The following is an 18893-nucleotide window of genomic DNA, read 5'->3' on the forward strand; positions in this document are numbered from 1 at the left end:
GTGGAAAACCTGGTCAACAGTCAGATGTCAGGAGCATGTAAATTGCCTAAATGACAGGCCAGCTTGTGGGATTGCTCAGTTCTTAGTGTGCATGCAAACGTCCTGTGTTAGGCCATGCTGATTTGTCTAATAGCACTAAATAACACAACCATTTTCTCCCCTAAGAGCTCATCTGCACACTATATGCATTCTTTCATTCAGCAGAATCATTGCGCACGTCATGGATTTGCATTTGGTGGCAGTTTAAAAGTTGTTTGCATTTAATTTTTGGATAAGCACTATTAAAAGTTTCAAGATCAGCTGTGTTAATATGAAACTAATTATTTTTGCTTTTTGTTTTCTCTTTTTGTAAATTCTGATGCAGCGTTATGTTGACTTGTGTTCTGTCTCTGCTTTGGCTCAGTTCCCGTATCTTTCCGTTTAAAGTTATCTGTATTTCCTTTGCTTACCCAGCCCCTGCTTTCCTTTCCAAATAAGGCAAATACAAGGCAAACTACCTAAAATCTGTGTATTCTTTCTTTCGCTTGGTTTGAGCAGAACCTCCTGTGTTGAGTCATTATTTGTGCCGCTTCTTTGTCTGGTTTGTTGGAAACGTTTGCAGGACAGCTTGCCCTGTGCTGCATGATGCTCACTGTGCTGTTCGTAATATGAAGTACAGTTCGTATTACACCCTGTTTCCACTTTCCAGTTACTAAATGATAAATGTAATGTGCAAACAACTCTGTTTGCAAATTACTGAGGCTGAATTTAATGGCCTTCTCCCAGAATCCTTTACTGTGAACACCTTTTACCTTCAGTTGTATCTATAAACTGGCATTTTATAGCTTATGAGGCCAGAGATCTTCTGTGCTCTACACATACCATTGGGAAAAATGGATGGCACAAGGAATGGTGAGCTCAATTTCCCGTCTGAATCTGGGCAATATACTCCAGCTCTTTTAGAAAAGTAAATGCCCCTGAGTTACTGGTATATATTTTCTTAACATAATAATGCTTCCTCCTTTATTTCAAGTCTTCTTGATTTCTCTTAGTGTTCTTCAGCTGTTGCTTTGTTTAAGCAGCAACAAAATAGGTTAACAAACTGTTGTCCATTGGGTCAGCTCAGGCAATTTTCATAGCTATTTGCCAGGAATTTTCAGCAATTATATTTCCTCGACTTCTATTGCATGTAGGAACAGGAATTTTTATCCCAGCATTTAACTTCTATGGGGTTTACTTGAAACTTCCAACTCCAGCTGCTCAGGTTGGAAGGGATGATCTTAGTGTTATATGACACTGACAGTACATGTCAGGTACCTTTGTCTGACAGAGAAGTGAAGGAAGTCTCTTGATCATTAAGCAAGAACTGGGCTAACTCTGGGGTTCTCCTTCCTTTGTGTCCTTGCACAGACATCATCTCGATTGTTGGTGCGGCCAACAAGCTCTGAGACGCCCAGTGCTGCAGAACTCGTCAGTGCCATTGAAGAGCTCGTCAAAAGTAAAATGGTGAGACTGACCAGCAGATGCACCTGTCTAAAGAGCTTGTGTCTTCAAGTCCCAGCTCACTATCCAAAGAAAACCTGCATGTTTTACACTGACTTGTAAAATTTGCTGTCTGTTTCAGAAGTCACTTTGTAGATTGATGTATGGGGTCATTTTGTACACACTCTTTTGTAAAAAAGCATTTGCTGAATAGGTAAATGGCAGTGTAGAGGAGAAAAAAAAGCAATAAATAGGAGGAAGAGAGGAGATGGTGGAAAATTTACTGAGTATGTCCTGATAGTCAAAAGAAAATGTCCTATTAATAAAATGAGTGCAAAGACCCAGGGTCTTAGACTAAAATTTTAAAACATGTTATTGACATGTTTTAAAGTTTTCGTGTTTCTGAAGGTTCTCATTATATGCATAATTCCAGGAAGGCCTTTATATTCAAAATCCAGCTTGACCATTTTGGGAAAAACTTCTCTGGCTGACCCTCTTTGAGATTGGACTATATAGTCTCAGGAGGTCCCTCAGCAATTCTGGATTTCCTCAAAACCTTTAAACACAGCTTTTGCAGCTTAGCCCCTCTTGGGCTCAGTAGGAAGTGCCTTTGTGAAAAATGCAAAGAATTGCAGCATTGCAGCCCTGTGTTATCAGAGGTTGATATTTTCCAGGTTCATTCTAAATTGAAGCAGCTTTGACTTTCAGAACTAGAAATTCTCTTTTCTGCTCTCTCATTCAGAGTAAATTACATTATTGCATAAAATAATTACTGTACTCTCTTGGGTATTAACTTTGCTTTTTACTTCTCTTACACCAGAAGGGTGAATACAAAGTAATCTGTGAGAAAATTCAACAGTCTTTTGTAAATGGAAAGTTTGGTAGTCCATGTGTATTTCAGGCTGCCTAGCAGTGGATATAACTTAATGATCCATGCATAAAGTCCTTGTGGGAGATGTTCTCATTTCACAGTTTTAGCCAAGGTTCAGCTTCCCGTGGGTTTTGGGCTAGTCATATCATTATTGGTTTTTACTTTTTGTGAGGAAAGAAAATAGATTATAGCTATTCACCCACCCTGGTGAAGTAAATGTGTCTTGCAATAAGGCTGTATCACATGCAAGGAAAATGTGAAACATAGATGTAGCTTGATCCAAGATGATGGGCTTGAATTAGAGAAATCCAACAAATACTTCATAGAAGATATTAATATTATTTCCTCCTATTGCTTTTTCATCTTTTATACAATCAGAAGCCTGTGGAGCCCATGCAAGGGAGATAGTGTATCTAGAAGAGGATACAAGGACTTTTTTTCTAGGATATGAACAAGCTCATAAACAACATTGGCAGTGTAGAAGTCATTATTTTCTTCACTGAGATGCTACTTTGGCTTTTTATTAAGATCACCAAAACATCTGACAGAGAACGCCACTTCTCTTTAATTAAAAATGTAACATCGTAAAAATCTCCTTTAAAGATGTCCCATTTATTGTTGAAAGTAACTTGTATATGCCAGAAGTCAAATATGACAAATACCATTTAATCCCTGGCCGTGATGACACATTTGTGCCACTCCCACCATAGAAGTACTTGCGTCCTGAGCAGGAGAGTCCACCTTTTAGCCATTGCTGTTCAAACCAGTTCAGCTCCTTTATTATCCTGTGAAGGGAAGACTGTCATCTCAGATGTGCTTCTCAAATGTGTCTCAGAGGCTCAGTTGTCATGGAAAGCCATGTTGTTGCCTGGTTTCCTGGAGGCTTGTGACTTGCTTTGCCAAGATACATAAAAGTAATTGATCTCCCATAGATTGCTATACAGCAGCTTGTAATGTTTCTGTGAATGTGAATAAAGGAGAAACAAACCATTGTTGCTGACTGTCTTGAATACCTTCTCAGGCTCTGGAGGACCGTCCAAGTTCCTTGTTGGTAGATCAAGGTGACAGCAGCAGTCCGTCCTTCAACCCTTCAGATAATTCCCTTCTATCCTCCTCGTCACCCATAGATGAGATGGAGGAAAGGAAATCCAGCTCCTTAAAAAGACGACAGTAAGACCAGTTTTTTGCAATTTTCCTTTTTTTTTTTTTTCTTACAAGCTTATTTTGAACTGGCAGCAGAAGCTGTTAGTGTCAAAATGGGAGGATTTGTATTAGATGTCAAGCATGTAGTCACATTTCTCTGTGACATTCAGTCTGTGATTTTTAATTCTAGTCATACCTGTGTTTGACTTGTGCTGCATGTCATTGTCATTTATTTGGGAATATGCTAATCTTTAAATGTCCAAAGGTCTATTAGGCTTGAAAAAAAAGGTCATTGCCCTCATTCTAATCCAATTCAGGCTTAATTTCTCTATATAGTAGTAAACTGTTACCATGGCAGAATAAAAACATGCCTGGTTTCAAATTTTTTAAACTTACGTGTGGAAATAACTGTCCGTATAGCTAAGAGACCATAGACATAATAGCTATTTTATATAATATATAATATTTTATATTTTAACTATTGTTTAAAATAATAGCATTTTATTTTAAACAATAGTTAAATGTTTAATTTTAATGTCATGTTTAAGAAAACGTCAGACTTTAGATAAACAGAAGCAAGCCTTGTCCAGTCTCAAAGTTGAAGCAGTATCTTGCTAAGAACCAATGTACATTAATTCTTCCATTTCAGTTCTGTATATCAAACATACGTGACTGCAAATGTCAAAAAAGTTGTATGCCATTAATCCTCTTGAAAAATCTGTTTAATTTTTTAATATTTGTTCACCTTTTTCCTTCCACTGTAGCTATGTCTTACAGGAATTAGTGGAGACAGAGCGAGATTATGTGCGAGACCTGGGCTATGTAGTTGAGGTATGATGTTTTTCATTCTCTTGATTTCTTCTTTTTTTTTTTTTTTTTAATGTGGTACTAACCACCTTTGTGGCTTGAACCTCACTATGTTTTTCAAAATGATACGCAGGAAGAAACTAAAAATGTGAAAGTTTGCATTCTGAGTTTTTCCTTCTGTAAGCTTTTAATGTATAAAAATGCTACATCACATTTTACTCCTTTTTCCTGTTATTGTGTTCACCTTGTTCTTTTGACGAGTGTAGTTCTTTGTCTTTTTTTTTTTAATCCCTACATCTCGCCTAATGTTATCCTAGTTGATAGTGGGTTTATTTAGCACATCTAAATTTAAAAAAAAAAAAAATTGTACCTCAGCATACAGAGCAGCTATCCAAGATTTGCAAGTCCTCCTTCCTCTCCTACCACTAGGCTTCCCTTAGACTTCCTAGCTTCCCCAGCTGTAAAATGAGATAACATCACATATCTCCCCTCAGTCTTCAGCTACCAGCAAATGGCATTTGGAAGAGTAGAAAGAATGAGCATGACAGTGAATTTTAGCCTAATATAGTTTAATTCTTAAACTCTGTTTTGGAGGCAGGGAGGGAAAGAAAGATCAGCATTGTGATAGTGTTTTTACAGTGTTTCAAGGATGCATTAGGAGTCTGAATAGATGTGTTTTTTTAAATCATAACATAATTTCTGGTGAAGATGTTGGGCATCAAAACATACACTTGGCAAACCAAAACCAAGCCTGGCTATTTAAGAATAGAACCACTGAGGGGAAAAAAAGAAGGAATAGAGTTACATTAATATTACAAAATTTAAAAGCATTCCAAATTTAACTATATGGTAGAACTGCTCAGTGAGACAGCTGTGTAGATACCAAAACTAAGATGGGACTGTGGGAGAATGTAAGAGGAACTTTATTGCAGCGAGAATGCTTGCTAACAGAATTGATTTTTAATTTTTTTGTGTTTGCAAGCAGTAGTCCACGGAGTGCAGTCCCATGGGCAGTTTCCTCCTCAGTGCACTTTGGTGTGGGGTTAGTGTGAGTGAAATAAGAGACACAGAGCAAAGCAGCACAGAAGCCACTTCCGTGGCTCTGACATTTCAGGGAGTTAGGAGAAAGGCTGTGGAAGTTTCCTTCTTGCTCCGAGCCCGTTCACACAGGCTAAGTTAGAGTGAATTAATTTTTCTAGCACTGTTGTGTAGACAGCATCACCTCAATTTGTGATACTTTGTGTCTGTGCTTTGTGTTGTGCTGTGTTATAGAACAGTTTTCTGGTTTGGCTTTGTGTCCCAAGCAGTTGTTGCCATTGGACATCTTCTGGGAAAAGGGGGACTAGAAGACAACTCTCTTTTTTTAAAGTAAGAATGTTCACAGTGAATTCACTTGGACTGTTGCAGGGTTATATGGCACTTATGAAGGAAGATGGTGTACCTGATGATATGAAAGGCAAAGACAAGATTGTATTTGGAAACATTCACCAGATTTATGACTGGCACAGAGAGTACGTATTGTACCTAAAAAATATTAGATTGGCTTTAGGAATTATTTCCTCAGATATTCAGATACAAGGCAAATGCAGTTGGTTTTGTGCTGTGAGTTGTAGAAAATGTAACTTCAGCTTACAAATGTTAGTGTGAAGATTTACTTTAAAGAGGGATGCCTGTGTATATATATAATTATATATATATAGCAAGTACTTCAACTGAGGCTCTCTAATATTGACAGAACTTTGTGCATTGCTTTCTCTCTAACAATACAGCCTTAAGAATTTGTTAGGTGTGGTTAGAAAGGCAGTATTAGCATCTCAAGCATTCTGATTAGGAAGGCGAAAGCTTTCAATCAATATAAATGAAATTTAATAATTTTATTAGTGAATGCCAGGTGGCTTTTTTCATCTTGGCATGGATTCAGCATGTCCTTTTAAAAAGCTATGTTGAAATGTTATGCTGTTACCATTGTCAGTTTGGACATACATTAATATCTAATGCTGCTGATAGGGGACACAAAAGTGTCTTGCCTTGCAGTAGGACCACTTTGCCTTGCAATTACCTGTTTCTATAATGTGTGATGTCAGAAAAAAATTGTTTATTCTGTTTATGTTCAGCTTCTTTTTAGGAGAGTTGGAGAAGTGCCTTGAAGATCCAGAAAAGCTGGGATCCTTGTTTGTTAAACATGTAAGTACAAATGTCTTTTTTTGCAAACTCTATTGCTGCTACTGGCCAACATGAGTGACTGTTAAGTACAGCACAATTAAGAAAGTGCTGTACAATGTTCTTCACCTGTAAGAGGTGGAGAGATAACTTTTAAGAGCTTATAAATAGAAGAAGTAAATGTGCTAGTCTTTGTCCCCAGTACCTTCCTGTACCTCCCTGAGAGGGAACATGAATGTGGACCCCATTTCTCTATTCTCCACCAAAGTTACACTTTGGTGCAAGGGAATCATCATTTCATATGACACCTGCCTTCTAATCCCAGGTATCCGTGCAATAGCATGGAATATAAGAAATAAAAATAGGAAAGAGGCTCATTCTTGTTCCAGTTTGAGTATGTTCTAGTTCTGTATCCTTTCCCCTTCTGAGAATTTGTCGATGGCAAAGTGGGAAACCTGTAGGAAGTAGCTCTCCCTGTTTCTGATTGCTGTTTTACTTTCTCCTGGTATTATTTGTAATTGAGTTGTCTTTAAAAGGCACCTTTACCACTCCAGATGGAAAGGCAAGCTGTGATGCTATTACAGCATCCTCTAGCAAAACCCTATCAGATAGAACACAATGATTCAGTTCCTGTTCTTAATCTGTGTCCTGTGTCCTTTCCAATCTCCATCTTATTTTTTCATTTCTTTCTTACCATTTATCTCCTCTGGTCAGTACTCGTAAGTCTCTGGGAAGCAAAGCCTCTAACCCCAGACAAATCCTAGCAAAGTGATAGGAAAGATTTTGGAGTAGGTATGTCTGTATTTCTTAAACAGCGATGTCAGTAATCAAGAATAAATCTTAAAGGCAGAAGTTATTTCCTCTCTCTTTTTCTGTTGCTTTGATGTTAAAAGCACATGCACAAGATAAAGGATCAGAGTTAAAAAATGCCAGTGCCTCCATTTCCAGGCTTCATCACCTACATCCCTATCCAGACTCCAGCAGGACGGCCAATAATAAATAAAAGACATGAAAGTTTTCTCCTAACTGTTCTGTACATGTAAACAGGAGGAGGTAATTATTCTAATACATTTCAGTAATAGTCACGTTATTCAAATAGAATAAAAAATACTACGTTTCAAAGGCTCCATTACAGAATGATGGAATGGGTAAGGTTGGAAGGGATCACTGTGGGGTCATCTTGTCAAACCTTCCATGGCTCTTGGTGAAAGAAAAATAGAACTATTTTCATGCTTAACTTTATTGTGGGACCTGCTGAGTTATCATCTCTGAACACCTGTCATTCAGGAGGATTTATAGCTGTGGGAATTTTTTTCACTTGTGTTGCCTTTTTAAAATTATAACAATGTTCCCAAATAAATGTGTTTTCAGGTATGTATTTTCTGCATATGTAACTGCTTCTTTACCTTTAAGGGGTCTTTTTAAGTGCATACATATGAACTGCCATACTTCTTAAAATAATACTCCATTTTAATGTGGCACGTGTTTTTCTTGATAACGATGTATCATTTTGTGTCTTTCTTCCTCTAGGAGAGAAGGTTGCACATGTACATAGTTTACTGCCAAAACAAACCAAAGTCTGAACACATTGTCTCAGAATACATTGATACGTTTTTTGAGGTAAGTTCATGAGAGGCGATACGTGAGGTGAAGGATTATTAAATCTGTTGGTCAAACCAGAAAAAAAACCAAAAAATGCAGCAGATATTGTTGCTAATGTTTTAAATTGCAATTTCTTGTCATTTCTGTTCTGATTTCTCAAATCTGATACAGACTCCTGGAGATGAAAACTAAAGGTTAGGTATAAGATAATTAATTAATCCGTAGGGTCTTATCCTTAGTAGCCTTAGCCCAGGCAGTTACCAGTGCATTTTATATAGCAATAAATAGCAATTCTGGATAAGCAGAGATCACTGTTGAAAAGGGGCTGTATACAGCCTGTGACTGAAAAATTGCCGTTCACTCTGAAGCCTTGTCAAGAGAGTGGTGAAAGATGCTTGCAGAAGGGAATACCTTGGGAGCAATAGTGATTAGGTGAAGGACTCCAGCTTTTGCTAACTGAAATTAGATTATTTTCTAACTTTTGCCAATTTCTGATGTGATAACAATTAATACTGATATATCCTTGTTTTTTAATATATATATTTATCTCCACATACTGATACATATGCTGTGTTTCTAACTCAACAAAACAAAGGTCTTTCTAACTGAACAAAATGTTTGTTTTACAACTTTCAGGATCTAAAGCAACGCCTGGGCCACAGACTTCAGCTTACAGACTTGCTAATAAAACCTGTGCAGAGAATTATGAAATACCAGCTGTTACTAAAGGTAAAGTGATGTTGAGATGAGTGTGTTAATAGATATGTTATGATGTGTTAACAGATAGGTTTTCTTTTTTAAGGAAATTTTTAATGCTGATGTTTTCCCACCCCTTTCCCTAACAGAACCCAGATTTGTAAGCAATGTCATGTGATTAATTTCTGAGCACATTCAGGTAGTTATAAAAATTGCAGTAGATGGCTTGGGCAGAAATTTGTTTTTTCTTTTAACAGTTAAAGACCAAATGTTTAGGCCATGGAAATGTTTAAAGTTTGTTCCAGTGTCATAGGAATGGGAGAAGGAATGCTCAACTGTTTTCAGATGTAAACATGATACAAGTTGTTGGGACTCATCACAGGTTTTCCAGCTACACCTGCAATCATTTTAGTATGACATAAGTGTTTACTGAAGAGCAACCCTGTGTAGCACAGAGGTCATTGCCTTAGCATATGTTTTTTGTATGAGTTAAATCCAAATGGTTATCTTCTGCAGTCCGTCATATTTTGACAGAGAATTTCAAATTCAGATTTTCTAAGATTTCTTGTTGATGATTAATGAGAAAAGAAATATTACTTGATTTTTTTTTCTTTTTCAGGACTTCCTCAAGTATTCTAAAAAAGCTAATCTTGACACAACAGAACTAGAGGTACTTGAGACATTTTCTCTTAGTGATAGGAATTGTTTTAACTCAGAACTTCTTTTGTTCTGGCAGAGTCACTTTCATTTTCTAGTCTTCCTGAGAAAGTGATTATAAGTGTTTACTTTTTGCATTTCTGTTCTAAAGCAACCATGTTAAATGAAACAAAATTTTATGCTGCTAACTCATTTGGAAAATAAAGCTTTGACTTTTTATTTGTCTTGAACAGAAAGCTGTAGAGGTCATGTGTATAGTACCAAAACGGTGTAATGACATGATGAATGTTGGCCGCCTGCAAGGATTTGATGTAAGTTGGCTGGAGTTTTGCTTAGAGATTTTGTCAGGTTCTCTAGAAATTAATCATTAATATTGTGGGGAGAAATGTGTACAGTGCTTCTTCACTGTATGGTTAGCTGGTGCAAAAAGCAGTAAATGAAAAATCAAGTCTTAGCCCTGCCAAGGACTTTTTCCTGGGAACCATTACCTGTTGTATCAGTCACACTAGGTAAAGCCCTTCTGCAAAATCAAGAAAGGGCTGTCTTACTACAGTTCCCTTCTTGGCTAAAGGGTTGCAACACAGTGGAATAATCAGTTATCAGCAGGTGAGCAGACCTGACTTCAGTAGTGTAGACAAAGGAGGAGACACTAAGGTCCATCATGTACTTGAGGCAACTGTAGCTCTCCTTGTTTTGTTAACTCTAGAAGAGAGAAATTGGCTCCTGAAGCAGCATGCATCAGTCAGGCCACAGTCACATGTTCTACTTGCAAAATTTTTTGTATCCTGTGATGCAGACATGAACTCAAAATCTGCCCCTACTCAGCACCCTGGAAGATTGTATGAGTAGTTGTTGGAGTTATTCAGAATAGAGAAATGAAAGCCTTAGTGTTCCAAACCTCAAAATGAAGGATGAATTGAGAAGGGTGGAGTGGATCTTTGGGGTTTTTGTTGGTTTGGGGGTTTGTTGGTTGGTTGGGTTTGGTTTGGTTTGGGTGGGGTTTTTTGTGTGTGTGTGGTTCTTTTTTCTTTTTTGATGTTTGAGTTTTTTTGAGAAAGAACACAAGAATATCTTGTGTATAGGAGGAGAAGTGAATATATAGTGGTCAGTAACAGTTGGAAGGTGGGAAATACGCAAAGCTATTTGTCATGAACATGTGCTCAAAAAGGCTGATTGAGGAAAGAAGCAAAGAACTTCACTAAATGTGTTTTTTCTTGCCTGTCTGTTTAGGGTAAAATTGTAGCCCAGGGTAAGCTCCTGCTGCAGGACACATTCTTGGTTACAGACCAGGATGCAGGACTTCTGCCACGCTGCAAGGAAAGACGGGTCTTCCTGTTTGAGCAGATTGTCATTTTCAGTGAGCTGCTAGATAAAAAGAAAGGTTTCTCCATGCCCGGATTCTTGTTTAAAAACAGTATCAAGGTAACTGTTGTGTGTGAGTCTTTTGTGTCCCCTGCACAAACTCTGCTAAGGTAACAGTTTCTCATTCTGTGGGCAGTCACAAGTGACAGCTAGGTGTGTAGCCATAGAGCACAATGAGGTGTCAGTCATTTCCTGAAATTACTTCCTACCAAATTTGTTCTCACTTCAGTGTTAAGTGGAGATATTTGGATCCCAGTACTCTGATGCCTTCTGCATGAAGCATATCAAAGCAGGACTTCTGAACAAAGTACTGAACAGATATTCACAGAGTTTAGTTTTCAGCTCTGTGCTGTATGTACACCACATTGCAAAGTCATTGCAAGTAGAGATAATAACTCTTTTTGTATCCTTTCTGATACCCAAATATATAGATAATATTTGTAAGTAGTGTGACCTTCTTAGATATTCCTCAAACAAAATAAGTGTTTCCCCACTTCAAGATTTTCCTGAAAAAACCTGATGATACTAGAACTCAGCAGCCCTCATGAAGTGTTTTGGGTGGACCCTGCTTCCCCTAATTCACCTTGCTGCTCTGCCTGCGACCTGAACCTGTTTATAGCCCTGGCTGAAGAGCTATTATATATATATATATATATATATATATATACAGGTACAAGGCATTGCTGTATCTGCAGCTGAAGCCTTTACTGGGGGCCAGTGTTAGAGAGGGCTCCATAGCAGGCTCAGCATTTTAACTAATCTGAAAGAAAAGTGAGGGATGGAGAACATTGGACCATGCTGACCTGCTGGAGATTGTTCAGGCACAGTGTGTCAGTTAGCTGTACACTAATTCTTAGTTTACTGGAATTAAATAACTTCATTTCATGGTATTATCTTACTACAGGAATGCGTGGTTATCATTTGAAGATCTGACTCTACACTCATAAGAAAGAGATTTTAAAGATATGTTTCCCATAAAATACATGTTATTTTTTTTTTTGTGAAGGTGAGTTGCCTTTCTCTGGAGGAAAATGTGGACAGCGATCCATGTAAATTTGCACTAACATCAAGAACGGGCGATGTCACGGAGACCTTTATTTTGCATTCTGCCAGTCCGGGAGTCCGCCAGTTATGGATCCATGAAATTAACCAAATTTTGGAAAACCAGCGCAACTTTTTAAATGGTAAATTACTTTCTTTTACTGAAAGTTCGTAATTGGATGACTTTTCTCTCATCTCTTTTTTCTTGGCTTTGAAATGTTTTGCAAGTTGCCTTTCTCCTGAGCTAATACAGAACAGTTGGGTGATATGTGCCGCATTTCTGCTTCAGAACAGATGCTTGCATTTATTATAAGAGTGGTAGTCTGAATTTACATGGTGTTCTCTTGGTGAAATTTTCCAAATGTTTTGTAGGAGTGAATCAAGATAGGTGCCATCCGTTGAGAGCTTGTGTACCCCTTCTAAGCAACTGCAAGCCTTTAAAGGCTAAACCCAAGTGGAATTTTAGCCATCTATACAGAATATGTTTTGCTTCTATTATTTTGTTGGCCATTGTTGTTGCATCTTATTGTGGTAGCAACATTCAGATTCTGCAGGAGAAAAGTAGAAGGTGGTATCAGCCTCTGTGACACTAAAAGGTTCTTGCTCTGTTTTTCTGTCTATCAGTTGTTGTCCCAACCTAGATTTTTTAAACAGTTGTTATGAGTAATAACAAGCAGAGAATGTGGAGTGACACCTGTTTTTTCCCAACTTGGCTGCTGGCTGACAGTGTGATCCTAGGGGAAAACATCATCTTAGTTTCAGATGTTTAATCTTTAATACAGTAGATACAGCAGGTCATGAAGGTTAGATACAGCAAAGTGACTTGAAGTATGTGGCATCTTTCCACTGCTAAGGAAATTTATTTGAACAGCACTCCCCTTTTTGCCAGTAGACATGCCTGTTTTAAACTGTTCCTGTTCCCTTTCCTGCCCCCTTTCCCCTGACTGCCTCCCCCTCGCCCCCGCTGCAGCCTTGACGTCCCCGATCGAGTACCAGAGGAACCACAGCAGTGGTGGAGGCGGCGGCGGGAGCAGCAGCGGTAACAGCGGCGGCCCCAGCAGCTGTAGTGGCATCCCCAGCTCCAGCCGTAGCCGGCCATCCCGGATCCCCCAGCCTGTCAGACACCATTCCCCAGTCCTGGTCTCCTCTGCAGCCTCGGCCCAAGCAGAGGCAGACAAGATGTCAGGTATGTCCATTCACAATCACTCCCTGCCACACTACAACACCTCTTTAGAAACTGGCCTGAGCCAGCCAGACAGGCACCCTCCCAGTGCAGAGCCGGATGGTCCTCAGAGAGAAGCTGAACAGATTCCCAAGATGAAAGTTATTGAAAGTCCCAGGAAGACAGCAGGAAACATTTCTGGCTCAGCTGATGGAGCCCAGAAAGACTCACGTGGAATCTCAGAGGACAGTCGAACAAGAAACAGCATAGGATCACTGACGCTTGGGAAGCCAAGGCCAGGAGCCATATCTCCAATGAACTCTCCTCTGTCCACGACTTTCCCTTCTCCTTTTGGCAAGGAAACCTTTCCACCCAGCAGCCCCCTGCAGAAGGGCTCCTTTTGGAGCTCCATCCCAGCATCCCCTGCCAGCCGCCCTGGCTCCTTCACTTTCCCTGGGGACAGTGACTCCCTCCAGCGGCAGGTCCACCGCCACTCTTCACACAGCAAGGACACAGACCGCATGAGCACATGCTCCTCGACCAGCGAGCAGTCAGTTCACTCCACCCAGAGTAATGGGGTAAGAGCGGAGCACCTCTGTCCTGCGAGCTCTTCTAAAACCTTCCATGCTCCCTTTCTGTGCGTTGCCATCATTCTCCGTACTAACTTCTGGCTCTCCGGTGCTGCACTGCTCTGAAATAATCAACTGTTCCGGTATCTTCTGCGCATTAAAAATACAAGAGTGTCTACCTGTGTGTGTGTATACATGCAAACATGGCTATGTATACAGACACAAAAGCAGCTGCTAACATTAGATGCGATTTCTGCCTCTGCTGAAAACATAGATCACTAGGCTGATACCTACTAACTTCCTGTCCTTGCTTTTTTCGTCTCTAATTTGAAGGCACATTATTAACATGCTGAAGCGTGGCAGCCAGAGCACCTTGGGGTATGCATTGTGCCAGCACTTAAATCTGACTTAAGGATTTTGGCAGATTGCCTTGGGGCTTTTTTCCCTTTCACACACAGATTTCCCACCATTATCCTGTTGAGTTTTAACTTCGTGGAGATATCTACGTTCCTTGGGCTGCTTGAGTTTTATTTTTTTATTAATGTATTTTTCCCCCCCACTCTCCTTTCAGCCTTAGTTGTTATACATCAATCTCTTTTTAAATCCTGTGTTTGATCAAGGAAGCTTTCTGCAATCCACTCAAAATAGGCCAACAAAACCTAGCGACAATAATCCTTCTTCTACTACAACCGAAACGATTACCCGCTCCACTTGTCTTTTCTCCTTTGCAAGAAGAACTGGTTGGGTTTTCTGGAGATTCAGCCTCTTAGTGTGCACTTGGTGTGTTTGTGCAGAAATCCAGGCTGTCAACAGAATCTACGTTATCCCTAATAACATCCACCAGGAAAGCAACACAGCCAGCACTGGGGCACGTGCAAATATAAAGCAGAAATGTTGAGGCATTTGCCATGGAGGCAGTAGGCAGGTTATGGTGCCTTTCTTTTTAAACTCACATTTGATTTTTCTCTCACTAAGCATTGTGTTCATGAATGTTTGTTTTTCTACTCCCTCACAAATGGTATACAATACCAGTTTTGCAAATCACCTAACTTGCTGGACCTTTTTTAAATGCATGTGTTTCTTTATAGAACTGTTTAACATACAAAGCTTTCTTGACTTCTTAGTTCTTATACTTACTTTTATAATAGCTTCAGAAGAAAAAAAATTAATGCTTTGCATGTTTTGTAATTTTATCCTGATCTTCCTTCAGCTTTTTATTTGGTTTAGCTGTCTTGTCTTTATCTTCAGTCTAGCAAAATGTGATGTGATGTAATGTAATGCAAAATCTGGGGTAATTTGAGTATTTTGCATTTACTGCATAGTATATGAATTAAGATGGTGGTACTTGCATAATACTAATTCAGGTTGCTGCATAAAAAAAAGAGGAGAAAGATGGGATGGCACTGAGTTTCCAAAACATTTGGATTTTGATACTATCTCAGCAAAGACACCATTGCTTGTTTTTATCTCACTGTAAAACGTAATGTCGGAATGCATGTGTTCTGCTTCACAGCTCTATGTTTGCAGCTATATAACTCTTTTATTTGGTAATTGAGATGGGCCATAAGTCCTCATTTATAACCTCATTTCTAGACCAATCATCAGGATTCCACACCACAGTGAATAAGTTGGAGAAAAGGGGTTGTGAAGGTCTATTTTAATTTAACTATTTTTGTACGTATATACACATACACATATGGCTATGGTTGATTACTTAAGGAAAAATTACTTCTAAGAAGAAAAAGAGTAAGTTTTGCTAGTTGAGGAATATGGGAGGAACTTTTTATATTTTGTTTGTAGATCCTCCTCTAATCCCATAGTTGAGGTCAGTGACGACCAGAAGTACTTTCAGTAAGAAAACATTACTGTGCAAGAATAATTACTTCCATGGAAGGCAAAAGGAAAGGCTATCTCCCCGTGGTGAGAATGAATTCTGGTATAAACACATTCTCAGGAACATTTGTCACTTAGTAGTTACCAGACAGTTGTTTATTTAACAGATTTAACTGTCCCCATTGAACATAAGAAATATTCAGAGTTTATTATGATCCTTCAAGACTTAAATGTCAGAAATAAACATTATGTTATAGAAAGGTCAGTCTTGCAGTTAACACAAATTCAGCTGCATCCTAAGAAACAACGTGTTCAGGAATAGTGTGTGGGGTAAGGTTTGAGGCTTAGGTTGATATTGCAACTTTCCTTCATCTTTCCCTGTAAGTCTAACAGGACGAGTCAACAAAAGCTGCTTTTTTGAATAGAGTAGTTTTTCATCTAGGTAAAAGAATGTAGAAAGTTGTCATCCTAATTTAAATAATGACCAAAAATGAGACTTAATTTCTTTGATTCAGCTGTTCCCAGTTTGCCTGAATCATAGAAAGGTCTTAATAATACAAAAGGCCATGCAGGCCATCCTCTAAATGAGAAAAAAACTAGTTCTCCCACTGGAAAGACAGCATCTTAAACTAATGTAAATATCCTTTAGTAGAGTTAAAATCCACAATGAGGTCTTTCTCACTGAGGTAGCATATGCTTCATCATTCTAATATGGCAAAAAAGAAGATTTGAGTCACTCATTTGAATGTAACAATCCAGCTAGAATAAAATGTACAGAGCCACTGGCACTCCAAGCATCAGGGTGTTATACATGCTATGAAATTAGTAATCTGAGAGTGTTCCATTCCAAATGTCTTGGTTTCTCAGCCAGAGTCCTCAGGGAAGCACAGGCACAGAGGGATGGAGTGACTTGTTCAAGGCCTTTAGCAGATTGCAAGGGAACAGAGTGTTCAGGGCTCCCAGTGCACCATGCTGTTAACTGAACCCCTCTGCATCTCCTCAATATTTGAGAAATATTTGACAGTTTGGGGGGGAAAAAATGATGCTGTTTTAATCCTGTGTGCCAAGTTTTCCACTGGCTACTAGCACATGATGGTACTAATGGGGTTCTGCTCTATAAGCAGTAGGAGTACCCAGGACATGGGTACTCATTTCCTTCTTTCAGCTCAGCTCCTACTGAGCCACAGTGAGCCCTCACTGGCACTGAGTGACCTGAAACAATTTGAAGTAAGAACAGAGACACAACGGAGGCACACACACACTTTGTGCCACATCATTAGTAGGCCATTCACCTTGATTTTAACTTGTTTTAAGAAAGAAATAATTACTGACAGAGTAGATTGTGTAATCTGATAATAGTTTTCACACTTCCATTTATTAAACCTCATATGAGGAATAGCTGCAAATGGACAAAGTAAGCCTTACTTTTAAAAAATAATTTCCAATAGGTTCGTTGTCAGGAGTAGGCTTTTTGTTCTGCAAGTGATGTGATTTTGAATGTACACCTTCTCAGCCATAATTAGCTTTCACAAATGCTTGCTGGGGAAATGGACAAAATCATGAACAGTAGTTGAAAGTGTATGATAAACAGGTAAAACACTCAGCTAGTCACTGATTAATTAGAAGGGATTCTTACAGTGGGTCTGTTTTGACAGTCAAATAAATAATTTCTTATTTCAGTAATTTACTTCATCCTCTGCATTTAAAATAATAAACCTGATCATACAGATGCAACCAGAGATAAGTCTTGTGGTTTCGAGAGATGCTGTCAAAACCCTGTTTTGTTCTTTTGTAGTTGTCATGTTTTGTGTGCACAAGGGCAGCGTCTGAGTTCTGACAGGTAGTGCTAGGAAAGACTGCATGTATTTTTCATTGTTGGAGTTTCCAGTTATTATGAGCTAATGACTATGATTTGGAAACTGAACTTAAAAGACCATGAAAAACCGTCTTACATGCTTGTACTATAGTTTTGATGCCTGATGAAGATGCAAGGTTCAGTGTCTGAGATTGAAAGGAAGACAAGTTGAGATTTGTTAATAAACTGACTCGTAGTTAATGGAAATTATATTGAGTAAGTGTATTGGGTATAAATTTGTGCAGCAGCACTACATAAAGATGTTAAAATATCAGACTAATGCACAAGATAAACAGACACAGGCAGCTGTAAAAGAGTAAACATTGCTCTTTTCTTTGACTACAGTTTAAACCAAGTGGATTAGGTAGGTAATGTAGCCGGCCAAGAACAGCCTGTCTTCTTCATGAGTTTTAAACTTGATTCTCTTTTTTTTTTCCTCCTGCTCTCTCTGCTTCTGATTGACGCTTGCAGAGTGAAAGTAGCAGCAGTAGCAATATCTCCACCATGCTGGTGACACACGATTACACGGCAGTGAAGGAGGATGAGATAAATGTCTACCAAGGAGAGGTCGTGCAGATTCTAGCCAGCAACCAACAGAACATGTTTTTGGTGTTCAGAGCCGCCACCGATCAGTGCCCCGCAGCCGAGGGCTGGATTCCCGGCTATGTCTTGGGGCATACCAGTGCAATCATCATTGACAACCCTGATGGAACCATCAAGTGAGTGTCTGGGTGTGTGTAGAAGGAGAGGAAGGAAGAAAACTTCCAATTTAGAGAAGACTTTGAACCTTTAAGGCCAAAAGTTGATGTGATCACAGAGAAATAAATGAACAACAAGTAGAACAAGTACTAGAGAGGTCCCTTAGCAACCGTCAAAATAAAGCTAGTGAAAAAGATCCCAGAAGCACATATTCTTTATTAAAGAGTTTCAATAGCCTAGTCTTCTGGGAAAAGAATGCCTTATCTAAGACCAGAAATCATTTATTTTAACTTGTTTATTTAATAGTGTGAGTTGCCAGTCTAGACACCTTTGTCTAGCAAAACAGGGAATGTTTGTTCAAATAAAACAAGATTTCAGAGTTCCTAGATATGTGCTTTAAGCCACAAACCTATTAAAATTACTGTATGCTAGGAACAACTCTCTCATCTCTGTGATGGAAGAAATTATATCAAAGTTCAGTTTGAATTTTATGTAAAGCTTTTGTAAGGCTGCATTTGGTATGGGTTTCATACTGTTTGTTGCTCGGTTTGAGTGACAGTTTGCATTTTTATATAGAAAGTTTACCATTCGAGCAATGATTTCAAGGAATACTGAACTTCAGAGTACATTACTAGCTTTTCACAGTTTTAGCCAAGGGTGGCATCCCTTATGGAATACTTAATGCATTTCATTTTACTGTACTATAATACATAGAAATAACATTTTGACATACTTTTCCAATGCCATGTGAAACTGGATAGTACGGGACATAACAGGGAGTTGAACAGAATTGATCAGAGTTGTATGTTCTCTGTTCAGGAAGTCAACGTCTTGGCACACAGCACTCCGATTAAGGAAGAAATCTGAGAAAAAAGATAAAGACGGCAAAAGGGAAGGCAAGCTAGAAAATGGTTATCGCAAATCCCGAGAAGGACTTGCCAACAAGGTTTCTGTTAAAGTAAGTCTTCAAAGATG

At 38.9% G+C, this 18893-nt stretch overlaps 1 protein-coding gene across 3 annotated transcripts in view; it reads left to right on the forward strand.

Moving 5' to 3' along the window:
* TRIO (trio Rho guanine nucleotide exchange factor) overlaps positions 1 to 18893 on the forward strand; it is a 247931-nt gene that overhangs the window by 218412 nt on the left and 10626 nt on the right. For all 3 annotated transcript variants that reach the window (XM_041411853.1, XM_041411854.1, XM_041411855.1), the window contains 14 exons: positions 1390 to 1485; positions 3354 to 3502; positions 4240 to 4306; positions 5690 to 5793; positions 6397 to 6466; positions 7973 to 8062; positions 8681 to 8773; positions 9360 to 9410; positions 9631 to 9708; positions 10628 to 10819; positions 11766 to 11943; positions 12771 to 13540; positions 17691 to 17938; positions 18738 to 18876. In XM_041411853.1, the coding sequence (XP_041267787.1) occupies positions 1390 to 1485; positions 3354 to 3502; positions 4240 to 4306; positions 5690 to 5793; positions 6397 to 6466; positions 7973 to 8062; positions 8681 to 8773; positions 9360 to 9410; positions 9631 to 9708; positions 10628 to 10819; positions 11766 to 11943; positions 12771 to 13540; positions 17691 to 17938; positions 18738 to 18876 (2325 nt within the window). The remainder of the gene's footprint in view (positions 1 to 1389; positions 1486 to 3353; positions 3503 to 4239; positions 4307 to 5689; positions 5794 to 6396; positions 6467 to 7972; positions 8063 to 8680; positions 8774 to 9359; positions 9411 to 9630; positions 9709 to 10627; positions 10820 to 11765; positions 11944 to 12770; positions 13541 to 17690; positions 17939 to 18737; positions 18877 to 18893) is intronic.

The sequence above is a fragment of the Onychostruthus taczanowskii genome, unplaced genomic scaffold (assembly GCF_017590055.1).
Source record: "Onychostruthus taczanowskii isolate IOZ18803 unplaced genomic scaffold, ASM1759005v1 scaffold37, whole genome shotgun sequence".
NCBI lineage: Eukaryota > Metazoa > Chordata > Aves > Passeriformes > Passeridae > Onychostruthus > Onychostruthus taczanowskii.